Source organism: Copidosoma floridanum, unplaced genomic scaffold (genome assembly GCF_036245765.1).
Source record: "Copidosoma floridanum isolate Cflo_tuat_1 unplaced genomic scaffold, Cflo_Japanese_pri ptg000005l, whole genome shotgun sequence".
NCBI lineage: Eukaryota > Metazoa > Arthropoda > Insecta > Hymenoptera > Encyrtidae > Copidosoma > Copidosoma floridanum.
Genome location: NW_028321882.1, coordinates 1,471,431 through 1,499,032, shown reverse-complemented (window position 1 = coordinate 1,499,032; position 27,602 = coordinate 1,471,431). Strand labels below are relative to the sequence as shown.

Below are 27,602 nucleotides of genomic sequence, written 5' to 3'. Positions count from 1 at the left end.
TGTAAGTGTAAATGCTTGATTTATATAGTCTTGTACAGCCTGTGTAGCTGCTTCTCTTATGATATGTAGATTGTGTAATTTTTTACTTGCAGTTTGTCGTTAGGCTGTACCTATTTATATTCCTCGTGTTACTTTCATGCTTGGTTAGGGGAGTAAATTTTCCAAGTGAGAGAGATCTATATGTTTGTCTGGGGTGGTGCATCAGCTTTGTTCTCGCTTGCGTCTAGCCTATGTGACCATTACCCGCATTTTATATTTGATGTTAATGTTCTTAGCATTTTCATCATAAAGATTTTCTGTTTTTTCTCAGCTTTCTCCCATTCAGCTTAAGACCCTAGGTTGTGCTCCAGCGTTATTTGTATTATTTCTTTTTCTGTTAGGTTACTTGGTGTGTTTTTTTACTATTTCTTTGGTTCGATTCTCTTTGCAATTCTGTGCTCTGTTCTTCATTTACACCAAATTGTTTTATTATAACGTAAGTGGAACAGGTGTTTGTATAAAAAGTTACGTAAAGCTTTGGTTATAAAAAAAAATTGACGGTCTTTTTTTGTTAAGTTTCACTTACTCTTTGCCTTCAAGCTGACTCGATTTTTTGTTGTGATATCTGAATTGGCTTTAGCATTTATGTCGCATGAGATTGACGTAAGATTTCATATTAATTACTTGGTTTGCGCTTCGCTCGCCAACCCCCCAACTTTTGAATCGATTAAATACTTCACTATTAGATAAATCATATCGTAGAGTTTAGTAGTAGCGAACAGTTGCTGAAGAAGGCTATAACTAATTATTTTGGTAAAAATAAAATGAAAATTAAGACAATTTTTTTATATTTTACAACTATTCTGACAAACAGTGTGTATAACGGCTCTGCATTGCTGTATTACTATGCATGTATCTGCTATCGCCATTAGCATAGTAAAAAACCTTGTCAGGTTTAATTGCGACATCAATCACATACAGCACTAATGGGCGTGTAATTTTTTACTTAGTATGCTATAATTTATTTTAATTTCAAGTCGTTTCTTGGCGTCGTATAAAGTATGCGTATGCCAGCAGTATGATATAGTACTTCACAAACACACGCTGCCCTCTGATGATTTATTTTTTAATTCTCCATCATTGTAGATCACACCTCAACACTACTCAGCACTTTTTTTCCTCTCGGTAACGGAAGTCAGAGCGTAAACATGTATTTTTATTAAAATGGAGGTGAGGGAAATTTTTCTGCTGTGACTCTAGCTACTTCCGCTGTGTGCGACCGTAGCCTAAAATTTGCAGTTAACAGGGTACTCTTGTAAACATTATTAAATTGTAAATATGTTTGACATTTTTATGGGAAAGTTTATGTAAATATTGTCATCTGATTCATCAACACCTTTATAAGTTGCAGTATCGATGCTGTAATAAGTTTTAGTTTCTTCAGTTAATTTACTTGAAATCTTATTGTTTAAAAAAAAAGTATATTCATTATGTGAAGTTAGTGTTATGTTATTACCAAAACAGTTGATGTAATCACCAAACATTTTGGTACAGACATCATCTTTTATCCATGATTTAAGAATGTCAAATGTTGCTATGTCCCCTTCTCCAATTCTAAACAATAATTTTTCTAAGTCTTTATCACTAGAATGAATATTATTTTGTAATCTTAAAATTTTGAAGCAGTTCCATAAAATAGATAATTTAACAGTTTCTTCTATTATCATAGTTCTAGTACCGTTTTTTGTAAGTGGAAGGATTTGTCCAAAATCTCCTTCTAATACTATTAATTCATTACCAAAGCAAAGTTTTGTGTTACACAAGTCTCTCAACGTACTATCAACGATTTCTAGAGCTTTTTTCGGAATCATAAAAGCCTCGTCGCATATAATTAAATCAACTTTCTTTAATTTTTTTTTCAATTTCAAATTCTAAAAATATACTCAGTATTACCTAAGTCTAGAGGTAAACGGAAAGTTCTATGACTGGTCGTACCTTTCGGTAGTAATACAGATGCAATTTCTGTCCAAGCCATTAACAAAATATTTTTACCTCTAGAAAGAAAGTAATAAATGAGTGTATTATATAAGTAGATTTTTCCAGATTCTTCAGGACCATTTATGAAGTATACTTTTTTGACCTGAACTCAAATTAAAAATAAGTACAATAGTAATGTTAATTCAAACTTCGATTTTGTCAGACGGATTATGTTACGGTACACGATTGCGAATTACTAAATTGTTGAAGAATAACGTAGAAGATGAAATAGGTACGGAAAAAAAAATTGGTAATAAAGTTTTCACACCAAGAATCACAGTAAATACTGGAAATACTTTATCATTACCTTTTATTTTGCATAGAAAACAAGCCACATTAGTTGTAGCATTTGCTATGACTACAAACAAATCCCAAGGTCAAAGTTTCAATACTGTTGGAGTTTACTTGTAAAAACCTTTATTTTGTTATGGTCAATTGTACGTGGTTTTATCGAGATGCAAAAATAAAAATGAAATTTTTGTTCAAACCGGTAAAGAAAACATTTTAGATATTTTGAATCTAGTATTAACAACATGATTTAAACATTTTCACATGTGTAAAAAAAAATTAATTGGTTCAAAGTATATCCCATAAATGTATATTGTATTAATCTGTTGTACCATTTTTAACATTGATTTAAAACAGAATAGGAATAGATCTTAGTTTTCGTGGTTTGATAGGACTTTATAAGTTGATTCATTAAATGAGTCATTTTAATGCAAAACTTTCACGGTTTGTTTTAATGATAAACTAAATGTAATTTAAATTTATGTATATTTTGGTATTATGAACTCATGTAAATAATAATATAATACATACATATAAAAGTTTTACCCATGATTTATCATAAATGCTAACAAAAAAGAAGCTTAGCGTACCAAGAACTTTGTACTTACAAATAAATGGAATATAATCGATATAAATTGGTTTTTGGTCGTACTTAGTTGTATAAATAGAATGGTTATTAGCTATTCGTATATATAAAGTCCATTCATTTGCTTTTTGGGCGGTGTGAAAAATAGATTTTAAAAAAATGTTCTCATTACAAAACACTTTTCACAAATAAACATTTTTACAGTAGTCTAATATATATGACATATTCTTTTCATGATATATTAAATTATATTTTGATTGAAAGACTTTGAGTAAAACATGAATAAATAAATAATCTTTTAACTACCGATATAAATGGTTTTATATGGTGGAACGTTGCTTGGAATACCTTACACAGTTAACTATATAATATAACAGTTAACTTTATAATTTAATATGTAATAATAATGACGTTTTGCGCAACAACTCCCTATAAAACAATTATGACTTTAAATTTCTTCTGGACGATGAGACGAATCATGGCGATAAAACAGTTTTGTCTCAAAGTATTTTAATAATGAAGTAGATAAAAATCATAGATTAATCCATATATGATACGTACACGTCTGTATACACATTAAGGTCTAAGAAAAACGGTATGATCTTTGTCAGGTTGCCCAAAATTAGTGTTGGGGCGGTGGGGGGTCACGAAAATATGTGTGGAAGGCTTTGGGAAAAACTGCAATGTGTTAAAATAAGGGAGAAAATGACGAGTTTTTACCTTATTTGGGGTGGTAGGGGGTAAATGGGGGTTTGTGGGAGGTTGTGTGAAATGCCCTACCGAGATAACTATGTAATATTGAAAGGTGCGTGCGTGCATGCGCGCGCGTGTGTGTGTGTGTGTGTGTGTGCGTGTGTTTAGAAAAGGTGACTTATGCAGACTCTACGTGCTTTGAAGACATACATTAATAAATTAAATGTTTTAAAAAAGTCCTACAAATATTAGAGTTATTGTCTATTTCTAGGGATACGCTACGTGAATCGTGCAGGGGGATGGTCCACAACTTGTGTATATGTCTTTTTATATTATAAAGTTGTTTATGCAAAGCATTCCACACGAATCCCCCGGGACTACCATTTAGCCCCCACAAAATAAAGTAAAATTCAGTCTCTTTTAGCTTTTTTTGGCTTAGCCTACTTTTTTCTAGACCCCTTACAGTTTTCCAACCTGGTAGTGCCCTCTCATACCCCCACTGCCCCTTAAAATTTTTTTTACCATCCACCGCCCACCCACACAGACCCACACCACTGTTATGGAATCTTATTGGGATTCAATTAACCATCGCGGACCCTGACACCTACTCACACACATATATGTATAGATATTATTTTATTTTAAAATTTATTATATTAGCAAGTCACTCTTTGATTCTAAAAATAGACTAATAGATTTATGTTTATTTCTTAGTGGACATTATTTTCTGGTATTATATATATTAATAAGATGGAAAATATTTTCAGGCACCTTTTTCGTTATTCTGACTCCAAAATCAATCTAGTAGAGGTAGATACTTCTATAAAAGCTAAAAAGTGTATCTTTCACGTACACGTTCACTAATACATCGATTGTCTCGTTTACATCATAATCGTATAACAATTTCTTGACTGTTAGTATTGTAATGGTGAGATACCGTCGAGCCATTATCGGTCGGTTAGGACAGACAGTGAAAGAAGAAAAAGAGGAAAAGTGAAGAGGACGGTTAGAAAAAGAGGGAAAAGGGTAAAAGCTGAAGAGAGCAGCAGATTAGCTTGGGACATTTAAGTGCGCGAAGCGAAATTTTTTGGATTATTACGCTAGAGGCATTTTGTTTTATTTTCTTCGCGAGAAGCGTTCTCCGTTGTTGTGGTGGGGGTTGACGGTCCTCGGCGTTTTCTCTGAACACGACGTCCTAGTCGGGTGCTGGTGTCGTGCACCTAGTTATCGTGAACGTGTCGGGAATGGAGCCAACGAGCTGAAGGTCAGCGAGGCGATGAGCCACGAACAGCGGCGCTACTCCTTGGTCAGTAGGGACGCCTGCTGGCTCGAGCTGGTGCTCCTCAACGATGCCACACCACACCAAAAGAAAGGCCCAGCTGTAGTGAAAGCGTAACAGTGCCCGTAAGTACCTGCCAGCAGGAAGATTATTGTAAAGGGTAGTAGCCCTCGAATAGCCCTTGTAGATCTGCCCGGCTCGCAATTTCGCGCCGTGAGCACGTCGAGCAATTGCGCTGAACGTGCGATCAAACACACACACACACACACACCTGCGAGTACATTTTTTAGTTGATTGTAGCTATTCTTAAATTTATATTTTTATTTAATATAACACTCGCAAGTGTTCATTTCTCGGTGTGCCTAATAACTCATCCCCCCCCCCCCGTGTGTTGTGGCGAGAGGCGACGACATCCAAGGTCGCGGTGATACTTGGCCCTGGCGGTGTCTCGGAGAACGAGACCTGCGCATATATTATAGGTGGTGTTGCCGAGGGTTTCCGGGCAACACAGGCCCAGTCGAGAGCGAATAATCCACCTCGCTAAATCCGCATCGTGCGCACCCCGTAACAGTATATAGTTGTGTTGATTTATATTTGCAAATAGCTTTTTAAATTGTAACTAACAAATCATACTATACTAGAAATCGATTTACCAAATTTTTGAAAGAATTAATTGTGAAATTGGTATACTTCGAAGTCATCTTAAACATGTATTTGGTGTTTCTCTCATTGCTGATGCGAGCTTACATTATCACTGATTTAAAACCTTAATCGCATTTGTTGAAGAAGTACAATCAATACTCTTGTATTGTAACTTTCTAATGTATAAAATTACAACATGAACCATCATCGTTCCAACCATCTGTTGAACTGACATGCAGTTTTTCAAGAATATCGCTCATTAGTTGACTTAATTTAACCAGAGTTCTCTTTAACTTGCTCTGATGCTGTAAAAGCCTTTTATCAGAAGAAAACGTCGCTTTTTCTACATCTGTTTCCTGTCCTCTAAAGTTTTAGTCAATTCATGTCTCCCGTATCCCGCGAAGACATTATACACGTAAGACATAACGTTTTGGCTAAGGCAACTTGGTTCTATTCTAGTCTTAAACTACGCTAAGAAGCTAGGTATGGTGAAGGATGTAGTTTAAGGAACTACATGGAGCAGTAGAAAACTTTAAAGCAGCAGTAAGAGCCTACTATGTGTGATTTAGTAGTTAGTTATATGACGACGCCTTGGACGAAAACAAGTTCAGTTCAAATTTTTCAATGTTATTTTAAATAGAAAAATCTGAACTGGGCTTGTTTTCGTCCAAGGTGTCGATAATTAATACTAAACCTAATAAGTGAGTGTTCACGATAACGCGTTTTTAAAATGTGAGCAAAGACCCTGAAGCTGCTGCTGCTGGTTGCAAGAGAGCATGGCCGAACTCAAACACATTCTTAGACGTCACATCCATGAACTAGCTTTTACACTTACATGTACATTTACCAGCAAGTAAAATTTCGGCTATACTGACTTTTCTCGCTCGCAGGTACGAGCAGTAAGGCTTTGTCTCTCGAGCAGATCAATCGCTCAGCAAAGCATAGTTGCGTCTTTGACGACCTTTTGCGACTTCTAACGTCGATTTTACCGAGTCTCGCTTAGCTCAAAGATTGTTCTGTTTTATTGTTTTTTTTTCTGATTAATTCATCTTGTTAATACTTTCAGTTGTTTCTTTTATTCCGTTTTCAAACAAGCAAGCAAGCACACATATTTTTGTTATATTATTAAGTTTAGATTTATTGTTACCTGTTTGTTAATAAATCTGATTTTAATTGTTTTACAAGTTAAACGAAACGAGTATGTGATTTATTTATATTCTTGAGTTTCTTGTGAGATTTTGTCGAGCCCTCGAAGAAACGCTTTTAACGCTGTAAAGGCAATACTTTGATCCGGCGGCATAAAAGTCGATATCACGAAACGCCGTTGGCTATTTAATTAAACATTTATAGTTGGCATTGTTGCGGAAATAAACAGTGTGATCTGATCATTTCTGTTGAAATGAATAAATTTTCTCAATCTGTCTAAATAGAAAGGTATAATAATCGATTTTATTTACATTATTTCATTAAAGACTTTTCATTAAAACAAACAGAACTAATAAAAATTACGGGCTGAATACTAGGCAACGCACGAACGGCATTACATAGTTAAGACCATACTTTTGACAACTCTGATTACAACATTGTAGGATCGTGTACATGGTATTTGCCACTTACTGCAATAAGAAAACGACAAAAAGGGCAGTCAAGTGACTAAGACTTCATGTGGTTTAATATTCAAAAAAGGGCAATAAACGTCTAAAACAGGCGAAATTTCATTCCCCATGTGGATAAAGCAAAGAAAACCTTGTACCTAAAGCAAATTTAGAAGTACATAGTCTTTTATGCAAAATACAAATCAATTGACTTCAAAACTGTTAACAAGCTTGCCATAACAGAACAACCAAATATTTAGAAAAAACTGCCAAACCCACCAACACTTACAATGTTAGAGGCTTAAAATAAAAGAAAGTACTTTTTTGTACACAGAAGTTACGAAAAAAACAAATCCCTATTTTTACAGGTACATGCATCCCAAAGCTTGATTATTATAATAACGCATTATTCATATATTTTAATTAATAATTAACATTAAATGCATTCATTATTTTACTTATACAAAAATATATACGTTATTAACACTTTCTTTTTTTTCTTTTGCACAGACGTACATATATTTATAATCCAGTCTAAAAATTAAAAATAATTGAATTTCATTCGTACTTTTTCATTGTTTCGCTAAGGATGGCAATGGTTTCAAGAAAATAAGGAAAGAAAGTAAAAACTTTATCTATTTTTAGCCCTGACTGTACTTAATTTTGTGTACTCACTGAAGATGCCAATAGTTTTACGAACAGAAGGATGTTAAGCGACGTTTTTTTGATTTCTCAATTTTAGGTCGCACTTCCAATTATGAAAATAATACCTCAAATACCTTATGTTTCGTAGCTCGTAGAAGTCACAGTAATAAATAACAATTTAAAGAACTTACGAACAAAAGGTTTAGCAATATGGTCTCACAATATAATAATTACTTTTTAGGTATAAAAAATAATTAAGGTTTGCTAAGTGCTTATTATATTCATAGAAAGACTGTACTGTCTGGTAACAGTGCTGATTTTGTACTTCGTGACTCGGAAAGGTGTTGAACTACGATCAAAGTGAAGTACAAAGTTTAAAACATATGGTCAGCGTGTATTGCAACTTCTATCTTGATTGACAGTTATAAAATTAAAAGGTTTCGCACCACACGAGGATTTAAGTTAAGTAGTGTGCCACGTATCACTCAGTATCAATTACTATCTTATAGAAAATAGTTAATTTATTAAGTACGAATTATTTATTCATTATATCGAATAAATTAAGTTCAGTCAATTATGTGATGTATTATACAATATCACAGTATATAATATACAACATACTACACTTGGTGTATAATAATACAGTTAACATCGCAAGATCAAAGTAAATAAATATTGTTTAACTACAAGAATACGTTATTATTAGGATAGTGAGGTAGTTTACTGATCAAGTAAAATAGTTAGATGGTTATTGGTTCTATGGCCTGTAAAAGAGCGTGAAATCTATTCACACAAACCTCTTATAGTTATCAGAAGTATAAGTTAAATATGTATATTTAATTATTCAACATAGTCAAACTTAGCCATAACTGCCAAACTTTTTATTTTCTGACTAGTCCGCTGTTATTTGCACTAAATGAGGTAACATCTATGTATTATATTCCGCGTTTTGTCTCAAATGTGGGTAGCACTTACTTGTGCTTGTGTACACTTTGATTCGGACTAACAATAAAGATTTGTGATAAGGTGCATAATGCCAGCTAGATTACTTCACAGATTTCTTCTTAAGTCTCTCAGTATTTTGTTCATGCGGTTAGCGTTCTGACTAAATCCTTGGATGAAGATTAGTAGGGTGATTGCTGACTGTAATGCTAAAGAGTGTGCCCACTTTTTTTCCTCTGGTTCAAGTGCCCCGCCGCGGCCAAGCGACCAAACCATGATCACATTTTTTTTTTCTTTTTTAAAGCATGGTAGGGTATGTGCCTACGAGGAGAGGAGTAGATTTGTGTGCAAATGTGCATATAGGCGCACATTTTGGACACGCGTGAAAGGGGTATACCGAATATGTGTCTACAAAAAAAGGAGAAAGGAGTGGATATCTCGGCTACAGCTACAGCTAAGCGTATAGCGAAGCGAAAGCAAGCGATGATAGACGAGTCTTTTTCGCTCAACTTTTTGTATTAAGTATACGTGGAAACTTTATTTGGTTAACTTCATTCAACCTAATACATACTCAAACACATTCAGGATTGTTTTCAAAACTTTGTATACTTGTACTTGTTACACGAGTTATCAGCAGCTATAGGTTAAGCTCCGAAGATCTCCTATGTTACTTTCACGTATTACAGGGGTATGCTCTCAATAGCTAAGTAGACTAATGTCCATCTTGGTACCTTTTGTCTTTTGTCAGTTCTGGGTTCGAACCAGCATTTTGATGATTTTTTTTTCTTCAATAAAAGTTAACAATCCATAAAAATTTTGTGTTATTGATAACTAAAAAATTATAGTTAACATTAATGCCACTATTATCATTTTTTTATTATATTTTTTTTTGTTATTGTTATTATTGTTGTTGTTATTATTACTGTTGTTATTATTTTTATTATTAATATTATTATTTGAAACTGATTGTGCAGCTGCAAAAAACATACGTGGAACACCTTGACACTGCCAATGAGTTGATAATTATTTGTAGTTTACGTTACATCAAGTAATTAAATGTATACAAATAGGTCAGGCACAAATTATAAATCATTTGATATAAAATTTTTAAAAGTGTGCAAAAAATTTTAGCTTTATAAAATGTCATAGATATTCTTTAGCTATCAAAAAAGTTTTTAATAATAATATGAAAACGACTTGAAAAATCAATTGGCAATAAGCGAGTCTTCGACTGTGTAGTCGTCATGAGAAACTGAAAAGTATTTTTGGGTTGAATGCGATGTGGAAAGAAATAAAACCATCAAAACTTACGAAAGAAAAATCATCGGCACAAAAACACTTACTTTATTAAAATACTGTTTTACAAAAATAGTACACAAATACAATTTAGACATTTACATAAATATATACATATAATTATAATTGTAGACCTACACATATTTACATTAATTCGTAATTTTATGCTTATAACACTATTTACATGTTTTCTGTTGGGCATACCATGTTAAAAAATCGTAATTTCTTATGACTTTTACACTTTCAAATTAATAAATTAAGAATTTTTTTTATCACTGCTAAAGTAGTATATTTACTACTTTTTAGAAATGTACAAACTAAATTTTGCTATTCTAACATAAGTAAGTTTGACAAATTACACTTAAAAAAAAGTGCATTGCTCAACCTTCTTTTTTTTAAAAAAGCTAAAAATGAAATTTGCTTTTCTAAAATGATAACAATGAAGAAACTACACTTTTTAATAAAATTATTTTGAGATTTTTCTTTGCCAAATCGTAAAATGCTGTACATTGCACGTTCGTCAAAAAAAAACATGAACATAACCTTTTCATTTGATTTTATTGCTTATGTTTCTTTATACTTTGAATGCTCTAGCTACTAATAAGTTAAGTGCTAAACGCTTTTTTTTTTTAATACATCGGCATACATTAGTTTCTACAACAGCTTATAACTTTTTGTATGAATGATATTCTGATTTTTTTCATGAATCCCATATGCTGTTTCAATCTTATTGAATAAAAAGCTCAAAAAAATTTGAAAAGACACTTGAGTCATTTGTAACAAATATCAGATTATTGATCATACAAAAAAATATCAACTGCAGTAGAAACTAATACATGCTAATGTACTTTTACAAAAGTGTGTTAAGCACCTGACTCATTAGTAGCTAGAGTACTCAAAGTATACAGAATTGTAAGCGATAAAATGTAATAAAAACTTTATGTTCATGTTTTTTTTTTTTTTTTTCATGACAAACATGGAATGTACATTTTACGCTTTGTCAAAGAAAAAAATCGGAAGTATACTTTAAAAAAAAGTAGTTACTTCATTGTCATCATTTTAAAAAAGCAAATTTCATTTTTGTTTTATGGAAATATAGGACATTAAACAATCTTTAAAAGTGTAATTTGTCAGATTTACTTATGTCAAATTAGCGAAATTTAGTATGTACACTTCTAAAAGTAGTAAATATACTACTTTAGCATTAGGGATATATAAAAGAATTCTGAAATTTATCAACTTGAAAGTGTAAAAATCATAAGAAATTATTTTGTAAAGATTTTTTGTTAGATAGATGCACACTGTTTTCTCCTTATTTTAAAAATATTGAATATAGTCTACAAAATGTTAACATTCACACCTCAATAGCATTTATAACGTATCACAATACATAAAACAGTTCGAATTGCAATATGGCAAACAAAAATTTAAGAACTTTTACAAACATACAATGATGATACAGAATAAAATATTTATCAAATTATTAGACTTATACGTACTTATATCTTACGCTTGCTGCATTTTTGTTACACGATTCACTGTGGAAATTGATATTCCAATTAATATTACGGAAACAAATAAAGTACGGAATTTCTAACTGTGATTAAATCTTCAAATGTTTTTTATGATAAGCATTTTACGGTTATGAGTTTTAATATTTTTTTCAGCTTCTGCTTTGCTTTTTTGATTATTATCTCTAGTAGTTTTAAATACTTTTAATCTTAACAAAATTTTTTAGTCTTCAATGTGATGTTCATGACATGCATTATTTTTATTCAACCACTTAGGAAAATATTAATTCACTTGTTACTTTTTCCATTACCTCAGCCAAAGAAACAACTGTTTTCTTTGAAGCTAAAGACTCGTATGATGTTATTAAAAAGCTTGTAACTGACAAGAAATTATTGTTGAAAAAATTTTTCTAGGCTTTGCTAAATACGTTATTTCTGATACTGTTTCATTGGTATGTTCGTATTCTCTACATTTTGTATAAAGTTATTTATCCGTGACTTGCTGATCTTGATATTTCTTAAAAAATTTGTCACAATCACATTTGATCTTTCGTAAATCACTTTTAGCCGTGTAACTACTGAAGTAGGTGATAGCATTCCTCTCATACAAGCCTTTGTTTTCCAAGTCTACTATTTCCGCTGAATCTATAGGTAAAAATGTTTTCATCATAACAGTTGTCTGTAAAGGCTTTTTTGTTTTTTGCATTTCCGCTAATTCAAATGCATCAAGTAAATTGTTTGCAGTAGCAGCCAATGAATCTGTATCTCCATTATGTGAGCCATTCTTATTCGAATCGATGAAGGAATGAGTTTCTTCTATTTTAACGTTACCCCGTTGACGCGTACCGATAAAATGAGTAGAGATAGTGTGTCTAAAAGTAAGACAGTACATTCGACAAGTTGAATTTGGATTGAAGCCACCCCTTCCTTAACATCTCGAATTAGTATGCTCGAGACTATCTTGGTTGCTAAGACAAGTGGCTGATTCAAAGTCCGGATCGTTTCATTCGTTTTTAATATCGACAAATTGTTGTAATAAACAATTGGTATTAAAAGACAAACCAATAAAACACAGTGGTCTACTCACTCGCTCTAATTTTTCGAATTACTTGCCCGTAACGTGTGTACTGTCCATTTTCTGGACCATTCCATGAAGTTTTCCAGGAATTTTTGAATTTCTAGGTGACATCGTGAAAGTGGTCGCTTTTGATCTGAATTAATATTTCTTATTTGGAATTATAAGTTTCTTTAAAGCAACACTATACAAAAATTTATTTAATATTCAAGTTTTTTTGTTTGTTTTACATTGTTATACTTTAAATTATTTTATAAATTTTTGTATAAGAACCGTTTCCCGTAAATTTGATAAAATAAATAATGAAGAAAAGCCATTAGTCTAAATTTTTTTTAACATAAAAAAAATCAGTAGTTATATCTATGACACTAAGTAATTTTACTTTTTTAATCACCAAAGTCACGAATTTTCAACAAAGAACAAAAGAAGAATGCATGTATATGCAGAGTTAAATAATATTGCCAGATCTTTGTAAAGAATACAGTTAAGTACATGCTATAAATTATAAAATATTTGCTCTAAGATGACAATAGGCGGTGATAAACAATTATAGAGATATTTCTAAGGAGCAATCGTTGTTGAAGTTACGTATTCTTTGCTGTTAGGAGACAACTTGTTTTCTCTCCTCACGTGAGTATGTCCGTTTGCTTCAAAACCTGCCAAGTTAGGAAGATTGTCAAAAAGAATCCTTTTACCACAAAAGTCCTTTCTTCATTGTTTCACTTAGTAATTTACTGTGTAATACCCACACTATAACATTAATTAACACTTACAAAATGTGTGCATACGCTACTTTGAACTACGAAAAAGTCCCAAAACAAGTGAACTGGCAACGCTAGGTAACGCACATTATCTAAAAGTAATGCAAAGATATAAAAAGCAATACTTTTCTTGATAACAGGTTGGTAATTCATTTAAAGAGCAGTCTTATCAGCAAAAGGTTGCAGCAAGTTGTCTCAACGCGGAAATTAACTAGTCTAAAAACATATACCTTCATTCACTTTCAGCAAACGATAAGCTATAGCTGTCACTGGCATGCAGCAGATGACCTAACCTGACGCAGAAGCTGACCAAATGCGCAATTATTGTATCGGCTTTGTACGAAGTAAAAAAAAGTTTTGTAATAAAAATAATTGTGAATAAATTGTTACACAATTGTGAGGAAAACCTTTTCGAGTGCTGAAGAAGAACTTTGACATTTTATAAAGCTATAATTTCTCGCAAATTTTTTAAAATTAATATGAAATGATTCGTAATTTCTGCCCGTTCTATTTGTAATTATTTAATTACTTAATGTAACGTTGATGTTTGCTTAATGAATGCTTTATAATACTTTCTTATTTTTGGTACCTCCAAATATCACTAAGTCTACTTTAAGTTTTAGTGCTCTACACAATAACAATGTCATAAAATCATGCTATAAAGAATTTTATGTTTCACTTAAATGATTTTCTCTTATCATCATGTCCATGAGATAAAGACAAATACTTGACAATTACATGTAACATCATAGACTTCATTTAAGTCCGTTACCAGTGTATGTTTTTTTGTGTCTTGCCTTGGACTTTTTCAGTCTTCTTTCTCTTTATAAAAAGATTTTTTTAAGGCTTCCTTTTCCTTGACTTGACATTACAATGCTGAAATGAATAAAATAAAGTTTCATCACTATTCAACACTTATGCAAAACAAGTACTATAAGAGTAAGCACGTTATCCCCTTAAATAGCTTATTCTTTACATATGGTGCCTAAAATAGAGTCGGGAATTTGTCATTTGCTTACATAAATTTTTTATAAAGTTCCTATAATTTTTTTTTATTTAATCTTTCTATATATTAAAAAATTGATTGAAGTGAGCTCAGCCAAGATTAAAAATGTTTTCATCGTTCTCGATATCCAAAAATTTAACAAGATTAATTGAATTATTGTGTAGCTTATTGTATTTATGTTAGGTCGTTATTTAGTATTATTACATTAAAAGTTCAAACTTTTAATTGCGAAAACCAAAGTATTTGATAATATTGTTGTAATAAAATACGATTTTATTTTACAGCCACAATCAATTGACAGAATTACCTCGAGAAATTTGTCGTCTACCTCTTCAAACTCTTTTGATTGCCTATAATAGACTTGTTTTATTACCAGAAGAATTAGGGAGAATGTCCATTTTGTCGGAATTAGATGTCGGGTGCAACGAAATAACAAGTTTACCATCTCGAATAGGTGATTTACCTCGTATAAGAAGTCTTGATCTGAGAAGTAATTTCTTGGAACAAATACCTATAGGTAAACTTATTTGAATGTCAAATGTACACAATAAATCTAGTTTCTAATTACTAATACTTATGTACGTATAATTAATTTATATATTTGCATTATTTACAGAAGTTACGTACTTGAAACTTATCAAACTAGATATCAGTGGTAACAGAATATCATTTTTACCTAATGAATTGAGAAAAATGAAGACTTTAGTCGAGCTTAAACTTTTGGATAATCCTTTAACTTTGCCACCTGCTGCGGTAATTACTATTAATTTTTTAAATAATATTGTGATCATTATTTAAACAGTTTTAGTTATTTCTTGTTAGTATGAATTTCTTAACTTATTGAAAAAATTTGCAGTTTCTTAACAACCATAAAGGAAATAAAAGAAATGTTAGTTACAAAAAACAAACGTTACTACGGTCTTACTGTAAAATTTAGTTGAAATCTGTAAAATTAAACAAAGTTATCCAAAATCCAGCGATTGCCAAAAACATTTTAACCACTCCTAGCTGTAGGGATCTCACAAAGAAACCCTGAGAATTGTTATTAATATCTTATTTATGTAATGCTAACTTAAGCTTTTCAATTCAATTCATGCTATTAATTTAACATTTAAAATCCTAACAACTTGATAACTTAAGGTCTCTCTATCTTTTTCAATTTTATATAAAAAAACAAATTCGATGTAAATTCACATGCATGTAATTTTCTAACACACTTAAACAATTATAATTAAAAATATTTAATGAAAAAGTAGTGAGGGTTTATTTATTAAATCCCACTCTTTAACTCACTGAATATCTGTCGCTGGAAAGAAAGCAACCGCTTTACGGTAGCTGAGATATGAAAAATCGTGTACGTACTACGGCTAGATCTAAAGAAGAGTATAATCGTCCATTTGTCGTCTGAAGCAAAGCTAAGCTAATACATGGATGTTTAAATGTCTATAAGTTTAAATAAATAATTGTTAGTATTGTTAGTACGTGCACTTGTTACTTCCTGTTATTTTGATTCCATAGGGATTTGTGTTCATTCACGAAAATAAGTGAGACATTTATCATTAACTTTATTCCATGGTCATTCTCTATCAAGACAAAAAGTGCATGAATCTAGTCATGTTTATTTTATATTTGTGTAATATTGGTATTCAATTAGACAAAAAAGTTAAGTTATGTGCACTTTGTCCCTTATCTTCGAAGGGCTTTTTTTACTCTTTGTATAGTGTACATTTATTGTTTATTTTCGAGCTCTATTCTTATATTTTATGGTTAATTCCAATTTTATTAAGTAGTAAAGTCACAATGGCCCTTGTAATGATAACAGCTAGTTACATTTCGCTAGGTGTTATAGTATAAGTGTTAAAGATTGATGTAGCTACTACTATAAATATATAGCAAACGTAGATATAAACGGTGATCCTGAATTGGTTCCCAGTAGATTTATCCAGATATAAACATTGTGGAATAGGTTCCTGGCTCATTCGGATGCTTAGTTGGATTGGTTTCCGGCTCTTAAAACGCAATTAAGAGATAAGATATGTATAAATGAGTAATGTAGTGCCTTTTGTACTAAAATGTTTAATATTTTTTCCATCACAGTTCATTCAGGCTTTGGACTAACAATTGTTTTGACGCTGGCGTGTTTAAAAAAATATTGACGGCCATGAATGCAAAAATGAAACTATCGAATTCTTTATAAATTCAAACTGGTAAAAACTTTTTTGAGACCATTTGTACGAATTAAAATCAAGATGTAAATCCAGTTTTTTGGCAGTAGCATATTATTTGTTAGAAACTCTTCTTTGGCCCTTGTTTCTTTTGCTTTATCTTTTGTACTGCGCATCTAAATGTACACTTAACATTGAGTAGTCTGGAGTACTTCAACAAACAGAAACAAGTTTGGTTTCGATCGATAGTAAATTTCATTGAAATGTGAATGGAAAGATTCACAGTTCTTTGTAGTTTGACTTAGCGATGATGAAAATGGGGACCAAACTGTTAGTGGAAATGCTGAGTCACTGGCGACGTAATTCTGAGGCACATAATCGAAAAAGTTTATAACTCTTGAGTCGTTTGGTATTATAGTCATAAAATTTTCCGTAAAACAGACGTCAACACTAGGGTGTAAAAATGATAATTCAAAGAAATTTTTTTAAATTGGCCTATTTCCAACTCTTTCCTCTTGTATTCACGACCTAACCTAAGTTCCTGGATTTTACGCCACTAACTTTGACCCAAATGAAATCTACACCCTCTTATATTGGTTGTTGGCAGTACTTTTTAAATCACCATAAATATACTTTGTTCAAAGTCAATATAAAAATTTACAGGTTTAAAAGCCACGTCAACTTTTTTGAATTCGAATAATAATGTTAAAAAAGCTAATTTATACGGAAAGCTAATTTGTCAGGAAGTAAAAAAAACGCTAGTGGAATGTACACATTGTCACGTAAACCATGTATTACAAATACTTGATAAAGAAAGTTAGGGTAGCTATAAAATGTCCCATCCGCGAACACAGTGTTGATAGCGGACATCAATAGTAGACTTGTAACGATTGAGATTACAATTATGTGATTAATCCTATTATTGACAATCAAAAAGAATTCATTATTGTTAGTGCGTGAAAGTCTGATAAAGATTTCGGCCAACGAGGTAGTACACTGCGACGAGAATAGCCAATGTTCTCTCAAATATTTTTTATGTTTTTTACATCCAATGTATTTACGTCCCATTGCTTTAACTCTTCTCGCAGTAGTTTAGAGAGACGAGCTCAGATGTTATCAATTGCCTTACATTTCAGTATACTGCTCAGATTTCACTGGTTTTGACCGGCTTCGTTAATTTGTTTGTGTTCGTGTTGGTGACTCGATGCTTCAACAATGTTATTTGCTTCATCAACTTTTATGTAGCACTTACTTGATCTGAACGTGCACGTCCAATGTTGTAAGCCGTTTTTCGAATTTTTTTGAAATCCAAAGTTGTATTTATTGACACGCAAGACCGTTTTTCCTCTTTCACTCGCATGTTATTCCATTTTATACAACAATAAAATTACACACACATTGATAAAATACTATAGCTGCTTCTTCACGTGCTGAAATAAAACCAGCATTTTTATTCACTGAAATAAAACAGAAATTTATATAAAATGAGTAAAATGACCATAAACTTTCTCTAAAAATAATAAAAGTAAACACTTCTTGATATGTCGTGAGCACAGAATAAAATGTGATCCGCATTTTCCTTCTATGAATACACTTAAATACAATCAATAACTATAAAGTTATTTATAAGATCAATGACCGCCTATTTACTTTAAAAGCTTAAGTTTCCTGCTTTTTTTTGAATTGTTATGAAATATTGGACCACGATAATATTGATTATTATCATGATGATGAGATCAGTGTCCGCTTTTTTTCGCGAGAACTTTGAGTTCACAATTTTTTTTTGACTGTTTGGATGGCCAATTCTGTTGGGCCAATTTAATTCATCGGGAACCAATTTCAGTATGCATCTCAAATATCCAGGAACCAATTCCAGTATGCATCCTAATGAACTGGGAACCAGTTTAATTATTTTTATCATTTTGGGAACCAATTCCAGAACGGCCGATATAAATACACCCAGTAACGCTTGGCTTTCTTCTCTTTAGTGTAGATTTTCATACTATGATAGAGTATGAGCTTTCCACTTCGTCAACTCTACTAGTCGGTCCCTGTATATATACAAGCATACTGCATATACACGTATACATGTGTGTACAACTGTTCACTGCATTGACTCTTTCTCACTGTTAATCTACTGAAAATAAGCAATGCCGCAGCTCATGTACAATTTTTCCCTTGATTGCACTGCTAAATGTCGCTAAACGGCTGCCTATAATTAAAAACTTTAACTTCGCCGTAATGATGGTCAACTGAGGTTCCTGTTACGGTCGTGGTACGATTTTACATCACATGTGTTCGGCCTATTTTATGCAACGGTGCATGAAGTGCTCAATCACACTGCAATTGCAAGGAGTTAATTAAGAATAAAACTTAAGTCCATTAAACTTAGAGTAAAGCTAGTACAATTATGATTCTTGGGCAATTACGACATTTTTTGTGTGGTTTTTAATTTAGAAATACAGTTATGGCGATAATTTCTAAAAAAACGTTTTTTGTCAAGATATGTTTAATACCCAAACTGTCACACGAATTTATTTACGTACAACATAAATTAAAGTACTATTTTACAGAAAAAATTGTGTAAATGACTGATTAAAAGTAAAATAAATAGTGTATTTATTGGTTCTGCATTAAGTAGTATAAGGATAAAATATTGGCCTCAAAACTGGCATGGAAAAGTACACAAAATTCATATTGAAATCTAACCACAAAACCCAATTTTCGAATTAAATGAAATCAAATCGACTAATCAAAATACAAATTTTTATGTACTAAATATAATGTGAAAGAGGTAAAGAAGTGGAGAAAATGCTTTAACTGTCATTATAAGTACCAATTGCATAGGAGAATAATTTTTTTAGTTCAACACATCTTATAAAAAATGGAATAAAGTTTATTTTTTTCTTACTTTGAGTAATGGAATAAACAAATTATGATACATTAATAAATATGATTTAAGTACGGTTAGTAATGTAGGTTAATATATTTATAATATGATTTAGTTTTGATTAACAGTTTAGTTCAAATAAAGAAAATTATTTACAAGGGCGACTGGGAGTACGTGATGTGAGAAAAGACAGGATTCGTCATGACGACGGGTGTAACAGAGAGGCAGAGGAAGTGCAAGAGTACCTTTTAAAATTAGTGGAAGATAATAAGCAGGGCTCAAAAACGCTTAAAGTCTACGAATAAGAAAAAAAAATAAAGAATTTTCCTTTATTTCTTGTGGGGTGGTGGCAATGCCGAAAAAATTCAACAAGGGGGAAGGTAGAGAGCCCTTTCGAAAAACTGTATCTTATGAAAAAAAAAAATATCTATATATATCTTCCTATATTATATAGTAGTTTTAGAGACTTCTTGTATACATTCTACCCTTTTCCCGCTACACTCTCGGCCTCCCTCTTAAGACGGTCAAATCCTATCGGTTTTTACCTTAATTATATTGGATTTAATTTTTGCTTAGGTCACCCTCCCCCCCCCTCACTGTTATATAACCTTACAACTGGATAACCCAGTAAGCTTCCCTTACTATTTTAAAGAAGTCCCTCTGGCCTCCCTTTAGCTGCATCTCTAAATGAGGTATAGTCCAGGTCGTGAGCTGGGATTCGTTAAAGAAAACATTTGGATTCGGTTTTTTTGCATTATCTTGTACAAAATTATCTCCTAATGACAAATTTACATGTTGCTAGGTCCAAAAGTCGGTTTGAAATTGTTTAAACAATTTTTTAAAAACAAGTTTTGCAAATTATCTGTTTTGACTCAAAAAAACTTGCAATGATCCGATTATGTATATACTAGCAGACCCCTGCGGCTTCGCCCGAGACTCATAGAATAAAACACCACAGTGTCTTGACACGTAATGTAAAACGTTTTCATTTAAAAATTTTACATCTATTTCTGACACTTCTCAAAACATAAATTTTCTTATTAAAAACATATTTATTCGGATTCCATGCAAATTATTTTGTTAAATAACAAGCTGTACAAAGTTAAAAAGATATAATTATGCTGAGAAGTACCGTGCGTTCCTTATGCCATAAAATAATTCCTGGCCCCCACAGGGCCGTTAATTTGCACTTACTCACGTCATAATAAATGAAAAGGGCTATTTGTTAAAACTCTAAATACTGAAAACTAAGAAAAAAAATATATTAAAAAAATTATTTTTTCTAATCTTAACACTTTGTTACCACAGCAACAAAGTCCCCGAGCTTATTCTATTCATTTTTATGGCCACAATGAACACAAGTACACATTATTTTACCTGTTTCAAAATCTAGAAAATTTAAGTAATTACTGTCAGGGTTAAAATGGAACTCTGACCTCTCACTTAATGGATTCTTTATTCATCGAATTTGACGCTGCTGTTATGTATTAGTAAGATACATATGATTACTTCACTTCTGTAAGAAAACGCTTGCCTAAAAAGCTTGTTTTTAGAAACTTTTGTTTTTTGCATATAATATATTTATTTGGATCTGTTCCATTTGTTAACACATCTTTTCCCGAACGATGCTTTCTTCATTTTGTTTAACTATTTGGGACACTCGAAATTTTTTGTTTTTCATGGAAATTGTAATGTTTATTTTATCTTGCAGTAACCTTTCTTTAGAAGAATAATAATTGCTGCTTATAGTTTTTTATAGTTTTATTCTAGTTGTGACATTATTATGTTGTTTTAAGTCATAATGTTCGCTGTTATTATTAAAAATGTTAGATGTATTGTTGGCGCTCGTAACTGAATTATTACGCATGCGCAACAGCAAGAAGACGAGACGCTGTGACGCTGCACTTCAACGTCAAGTAACTTCGGTTTTTGTTCACTCTCGTGCAGTCAGCCAGTCTGTTCACACACGCATTCTCTGTCTTCGCATTTCTTTTACGTTTTAGCCTACCTTTTCTGTTCGTTTAACCATTGTACTCAAGATAGTAAAGTGTAAAGATAGTCAAACCTTAAGATAGTATAAATAAATGTGTTTAAGTTCAATTCGATATTTCGAGTGTGTTTTATTCGCCAAGTCACCTGCCTAATCCCATACTATTAACAGGTTATGGGCCCTAATTGGTAGTGTGGGTGTGGAATCTGTTCGATCGCGTCTTGTGTTTCTCTTCTCTTTTCTTTTTTTCCGCTCCGCGCTTGAGCTTATCGCGCGTTCCCTGTGTGCTTTCTTTTCACCTTTTTATTACGTGAAAACGTAATGGCGGAAGCAACCAGGAGCTCTGTGTCGGGCAGCGAGCACTGCGAGATGGAAGAGCTTGGCAGTCCTCTCACCCCGACTACCACCAAGCTACCGACAAGCGGCAGAGGGACAGCCCCAGGAGGCAGCAGAGCAGAATCAGGATGGAGGCACAGCGGCCGAATCACCTCGAGATGCGGACGTCGCCTCTACTCTCGAGGCTTCGGGCGGAGCTATAAGAAAGGAGGAAATCAAGAAGAGAGTGAGCAGCAGTAAGTACTAGAAATAGATATTGTTTTGAAGACTCGGTAATTACGTGAAGTGTTGTTATCGTTAAGTCACGTTCGCTTACAATTTCTAAAGATAAAAGATTGGTGTCTTGCCTTAAGATGGAGCAAGACAGCTCACTCAAGATTGCATGATTGAGATTCCCTTGATTAGAAGGCTTTCCTTTTTTTTTACGGAGATTCGCAGAACTCGAGAGAGCCGGCACGCGTTTGTTCATGTGAGGGAGAGGCCCGCATCGTAATAAAGGAAGCGCGTTTCTTGATAAACCTGCCAGTCACCGCTAAGGGGGACGCCTCGAGGCGAGGAGGGGATTCGCGCCTTGGTTATGGCTTGCGTTTGGCCGAACTGAGTGTGCGCGTCCTCTCATGCTACGGCTGGTGGCGCGCGTCGTAGTAAACGATGTTGATCGGCCATTTTAATTCTCTCTCTATGCATGTCACACATGATGCTAGTGCCATTTTCCTTCGCATTTGCTTACGCCTGATCTCCGTGTCACTTCCACAAGAAAACTAATAGCCTAACGCGTACGCTAACAAAATATAAAATACTTTTACCTATTTATTCCCTGTTAATTTTATGTCAAAATGCCCTGAAAATGCTAAATAATGCATATAAAAAGATTTAAGACGATCTAGGGGAACTAGACGAGGTGGAAGTAACTCGTAAAAACAACCAGGCCATATTTTCCGTAAATAATGAAACTGTTACATACATGGGAGGAGATGCACATCACAATCAAAATACGTTTAATTTGATATAAAAATGTGCTGGGAAAATTCGACTCGTCCACAAACAGCGTATCCAAAGCAAAGTTTCTAAAAATAGAAAAATAAATTTGATTGATACCTCATCTAAAGATAAGAATAAGGACTTGAAAGATAGTAAAATAAATTTGATTGATACCTTATCTAAAGATAAAAATAAAGGCCCTAAAGATAGAAAAATAAATTCGAGTTATACCTCATCAAAAAATAAGAATAAAGATTTGAGAGATAGAAAGAAAAATTTTACTGATACTTCAACTCCTAACAAGGTTAAAGATTTGAAAAGCAAAAATTTAGATTCAATTGATAGCCAATTTAAAGACCTGCAAAATAGGAAAGATAACCTAAAGAAAGAGCTAGATAGCTTACATAAAGAAATGGTGCATGCAAATCATGAACTTAAGAAAGAACTAATGAAAAGAACAGGTCAAAACATAAAACCTAAAGAAATTATATACTCACGAAAAGAAATTACAGAAGCCTCAAAGAAAGACATCGAGGAGATCAGGAAGCTGATACAACAAGAGAGACATCAGCAGAGCTCCTGGATGTCGATGAGGTTTGAGGTTGTTGCCTCACAACATAAGAAAGCCCTGGAAAAAGAAAAAAAAGAAAATAGGAGGGCTCAAGAGACGATTCGAGCTAAGTTTGAGCAGCGTCTAGCCACTCAACAAAGAAAGATGGAGGCTCTTGAGCGAGAACTGACGAGGAGTCAAATACAAGAGGTAAATAAATTTACTACATCTACTCCAGGACCTAAATTAAGTAAACAATTAATTAATTTAAACTCCGACTCCATTGATAATTCGCTGACGTTTCAACGCGCTGCACCTAATGATAGTCTAAAGATAGAAGTCATTAATAAAGATAGCCTAGGGTGTTTTAATTATTCCCTCACTAATGCAACAAAACTAGAATTATTCTTAAAACAATTGCTGTCAGAACTAGAAAGTAAAAAATTGCTTCACACAATTGATTCAAAACTGGAAGCAACTATGAATATTACTCAAGAAAAAATGGAAGAAGATAAAGAACAGGCCCTAAACGTAATACTAGGCAGGTTGTCCCTAGATTACCAAAACAAAGTATATCACATTACTGATCCATTAACAATGATACAAAAAATTAAAGATATGAAAAGGGGTAACATAAAGATGAGCGCATATCAAATACGTAACAAAATACATTCCGTTAGATTTGACCCCAAAAAGCAAAGTGCTACTAAATTTTGTGAATTTTTTGATGGATTGGTAAGAGATTTTGAATTAATTAGTAAAACTAACAGTTTCCCTGAAAATGAGAAAAGAGATAGTTTCTATCATGCAATTATCGATGGAGTACCGGATGTAACAATAGCTGATTTTAACAGGCTGTTTGAAAGCGAGGATGGCTTGTCCTTTAAGTACTTAAGACAACATATCCTTAAACAGGAATCAGAAGGGTCACTTCCATGACCAACAACGGGTGGAGCAAGCCGAGGTGGGGTGAATGCAGGGCCGAGTCGAGGTGGGACCAGGACCGTTGCTGGGACAAGCCGAGGTGGGGCAGGCTCTCGACCAGCCACCGTAGCTGCTGCTAACGCGGCCACCGCCAGCACTCTGTGCTACGAGTGCAACGACAACGGGCACTACGCAAGGGACTGCCCGAAAAAAGGGCAGAACCTTAGGCGGTGCTACACCTGCCAACGGTTCGTACAGAACCTGCGAGAGCACATAGGGAGGTGCAGAGGTAATTCTAACAAAAGTAACGATTGGGATTTTAAACGCAATACTGGTGGTGGTTACAATAAGAATAATTTTAAAGATAGTAATAAACGGAAACATGAAAAACAGCATACAAATCATAACAACAAGAAAGCCAAGGTCGATAACAAGAAACAAGGCGAAGAAGGTAATAAAAATGTAGAAATACTTAGGTCTAATGCATGCAGTGGTTTGTTTGCTGTTAACCCCGAAACTTTGCTCTCTACGCGCGCGGAGGAAACACGAGATAACGGTTGCAAGAAAATTGAGTTCGTAGCAGATTTAGGCGCCACAGAACATTTTGCTAATTCTAAACTCTATTTCAAAAATTTTAATGGATGTAAAAATAAATTGATTAAATGTGCGAACAAATATTCCTTCGCGGACTTGAGAGCGGAGGGAGAAGGGCGCGTTTTGGGTAAAAATAACCAATACAAGATAATCCTAGATAGAGTTGTATACGCTAAGGCACTCGCTGGAAACTTGCTGTCGCTTCGCCGTTTTGCTGAAAGGGGCATGAGTATATACCTTGATAACACAAAGCTAGATATATTTGATCCGCGTTCTAATAAAACTATAATTTCTGGTGTCTACAAAAGCCCTTACTGAACAGTAGAACTACTGCAAGTTGGCCAGAGCACAAGTAATAATGAGAAGTGCAAAGAAATTATAGACTGCTTAATGGTAGAAAATCCCCTGGAAGCAAAGACTGAGAAGGTTCAGCAAGTCAGCACTAATGATAGGAGCTGCCCTGGAATCTCAAGTAATGAATCGGGAAGAGCTGGTCCACACAGCTCTCATCAAAGTGAGTTTAAGAAAACAATTAAAGATAGAAAAATCAATAATTGTGATGATCTTATGATTGTTGAGATTCCAGAAACTCAAAGCGCGTTTACAAAAAAGTACAAAACATTTGAAAGAAATAACAGAGCCATGCTCTGGCATGTAAGATTCGGACATGCCTCAGAAGAATATCTCAAGGCACTACAAAGAAAATATCCGGACAGTAAAGATTTGAATAAGGCCATCTTCGACAGCTTCATTACAACATGCGAGGTGTGCCAAGTCGCTAAAATCAAGAGATTGCCTTTCAGTACTAAAAGAGATAGGGCAACCAAACCACTTAAGATAGTTTATGCTGATACAATGGGACCGATTAGCCCAGCTACTTATCCTAAAGGATATAAATTTATAATCGTCTACACGGATGACTACTCAAGATTGACTATGGCATACCCAGTGAAGACAAAATGTGAAGCAGGACGTTGTTTGGACAATTTTGTGACAAGCGCACGAAATCTGTTAGGTTTTGATGCAAAGATATGCTATCTTCGAACCGATCAAGGCACGGAGTTTACAGGAGACCAAACAGTAGAAGTTCTCCAAAGGTTGGGAGCAGAACTTCAGTTGGCTTGTCCAGACACTCCTCAGCACAATGGAGTCTTGGAACGGGTTAATCGTACCTTGCAAAACAAGGTGCGAGCCTACGTGTACGACTTCGGGCTCAGGGAGAACATGTGGGACTTAGCCCTGGGTAGTGCAGTACATGCCTACAATCGGACACCTCACCGGTCTAACGATATGATAGCCCCTTTAGGAAATTTTGCGCCCAATCTGAAGATAGACATAACCCAAATCAGAAGATTTGGCTGCGTCGCTTTAATCAAGATACAAAGGAATACTGGAACCAAATTCGGTCCACAAGGGATACGAGTCGTGCTGATTGGTTATACCCGCACTGGCTATTCTTTTTTAAGACCTAAAGATGGAAAACTTAATGAGAGTCGAGACGTAAAATTCCAAGAAAGACAGGTGTTCAGAGATATCTGGGGAAAGGACAAAATAGCAAACTGGGGAAACCACAAGACAGATATTAAACAAGATGAATGGTTCGTTAAGTTTGATAAGGCTAGCCCTAAGGAGTCATTGGAAATGGAGGGAGAACCAGTAGTCAAGAGAAAGTGCGGTCGGCCCAAGAAAGTTGAAGATCTTGATCAAGAAAGCCCTAAGCAACTCGCTAGAATAAATGATACGAGTTTTGCAGGAGCCATCGACACAAACAAGTTGAATAAATTGCTCCAATTGAAGGGCGATGTTGACTGTTTAATCGCAGAAGTCGAAGATGAAATGTCACATGCCCTGATTGCTGGACTGAACAAAGATCCCGCAAACTACAAAGAAGCTGTCGCATCTCCGGATCGCGATAAATGGCTCAGAGCAATTGATGAAGAACTGGAATCAATGCGGAAAAACCAAGTGTGGAAACTTGTAGAAAGACCAACCGTGAACGCTGAAGGTGGCAAGCCCAACATCATCGACTTTAGGTGGGTTTTGAAGAAAAAAATAAATAAAGATGGAAACACGAACTTCAAAGCGAGGTTGGTGATTCGTGGCTTCAAAGATAGGAACAAGTACGATCTGCAAGAAACCTATGCCCTGGTGTGTGGGTTGGCCCTGGTAAGATCAGTAATATCAATAATAAATAGATACAATCTGGAGACTTGCCAACTTGAATGAAATTAAGACTGGTCTGCAATCTGAGTTTGAGATGTCAGATCTTGGCGAGGTTGGCACATTTCTAGGCATCAAAGTGGAAAGAGATAGAAAACTTCAAACAATTTCACTGACACAAACACCATACATAGATAAAATGTTAGAGAAATTTGGATTCAACGAGTCAAAACCCCAAAGAACACCAATGGTGACAAATCAAGTTTTGAATCGGCAAAGAAAAGATAGAGAAGATTCTGAAGATGCTGGAGAGTTAAGCACAACGATAAGGAGAGTAAATGTGCCGTACAGAAAAGCAGTCGGTAGTCTGCTGTATTTAGCCAACACAATTAGACCAGACATTTCATACTCGGTAAATGTACTGCGTAGACATCAAATCGGCCCAACTGAAGATGATAAAAAAATGGTCGAACGAGTATTTCGATATTTACAACTCACAAGGACCCTAGGATTAACTTACAGAGGCCGTAAAGATGGATTAGAAGCCTATTCAGATGCGAGTTTGGCAGACTGTAAAGGCTCAATAACAACAGGCGGATATCTCCTAAGGCTGTATGCAATGTGCGACGCAAGTCTAGAATTGATTGGACTGGAACACTCCATAAGTATTATATTGT

General features: G+C 33.9%; 1 protein-coding gene across 2 annotated transcripts in view; it reads left to right on the top strand.

The window, feature by feature from the left end:
* The window catches only part of Lrch (Leucine-rich-repeats and calponin homology domain protein), a 757,344-nt gene that overhangs the window by 134,340 nt on the left and 595,402 nt on the right, over positions 1 to 27,602 (top strand). For both annotated transcript variants that reach the window (XM_089598107.1, XM_089598106.1), the window contains exons 3-4: positions 14,620 to 14,852; positions 14,952 to 15,088. In XM_089598107.1, the coding sequence (XP_089454233.1) occupies positions 14,620 to 14,852; positions 14,952 to 15,088 (370 nt within the window). The remainder of the gene's footprint in view (positions 1 to 14,619; positions 14,853 to 14,951; positions 15,089 to 27,602) is intronic.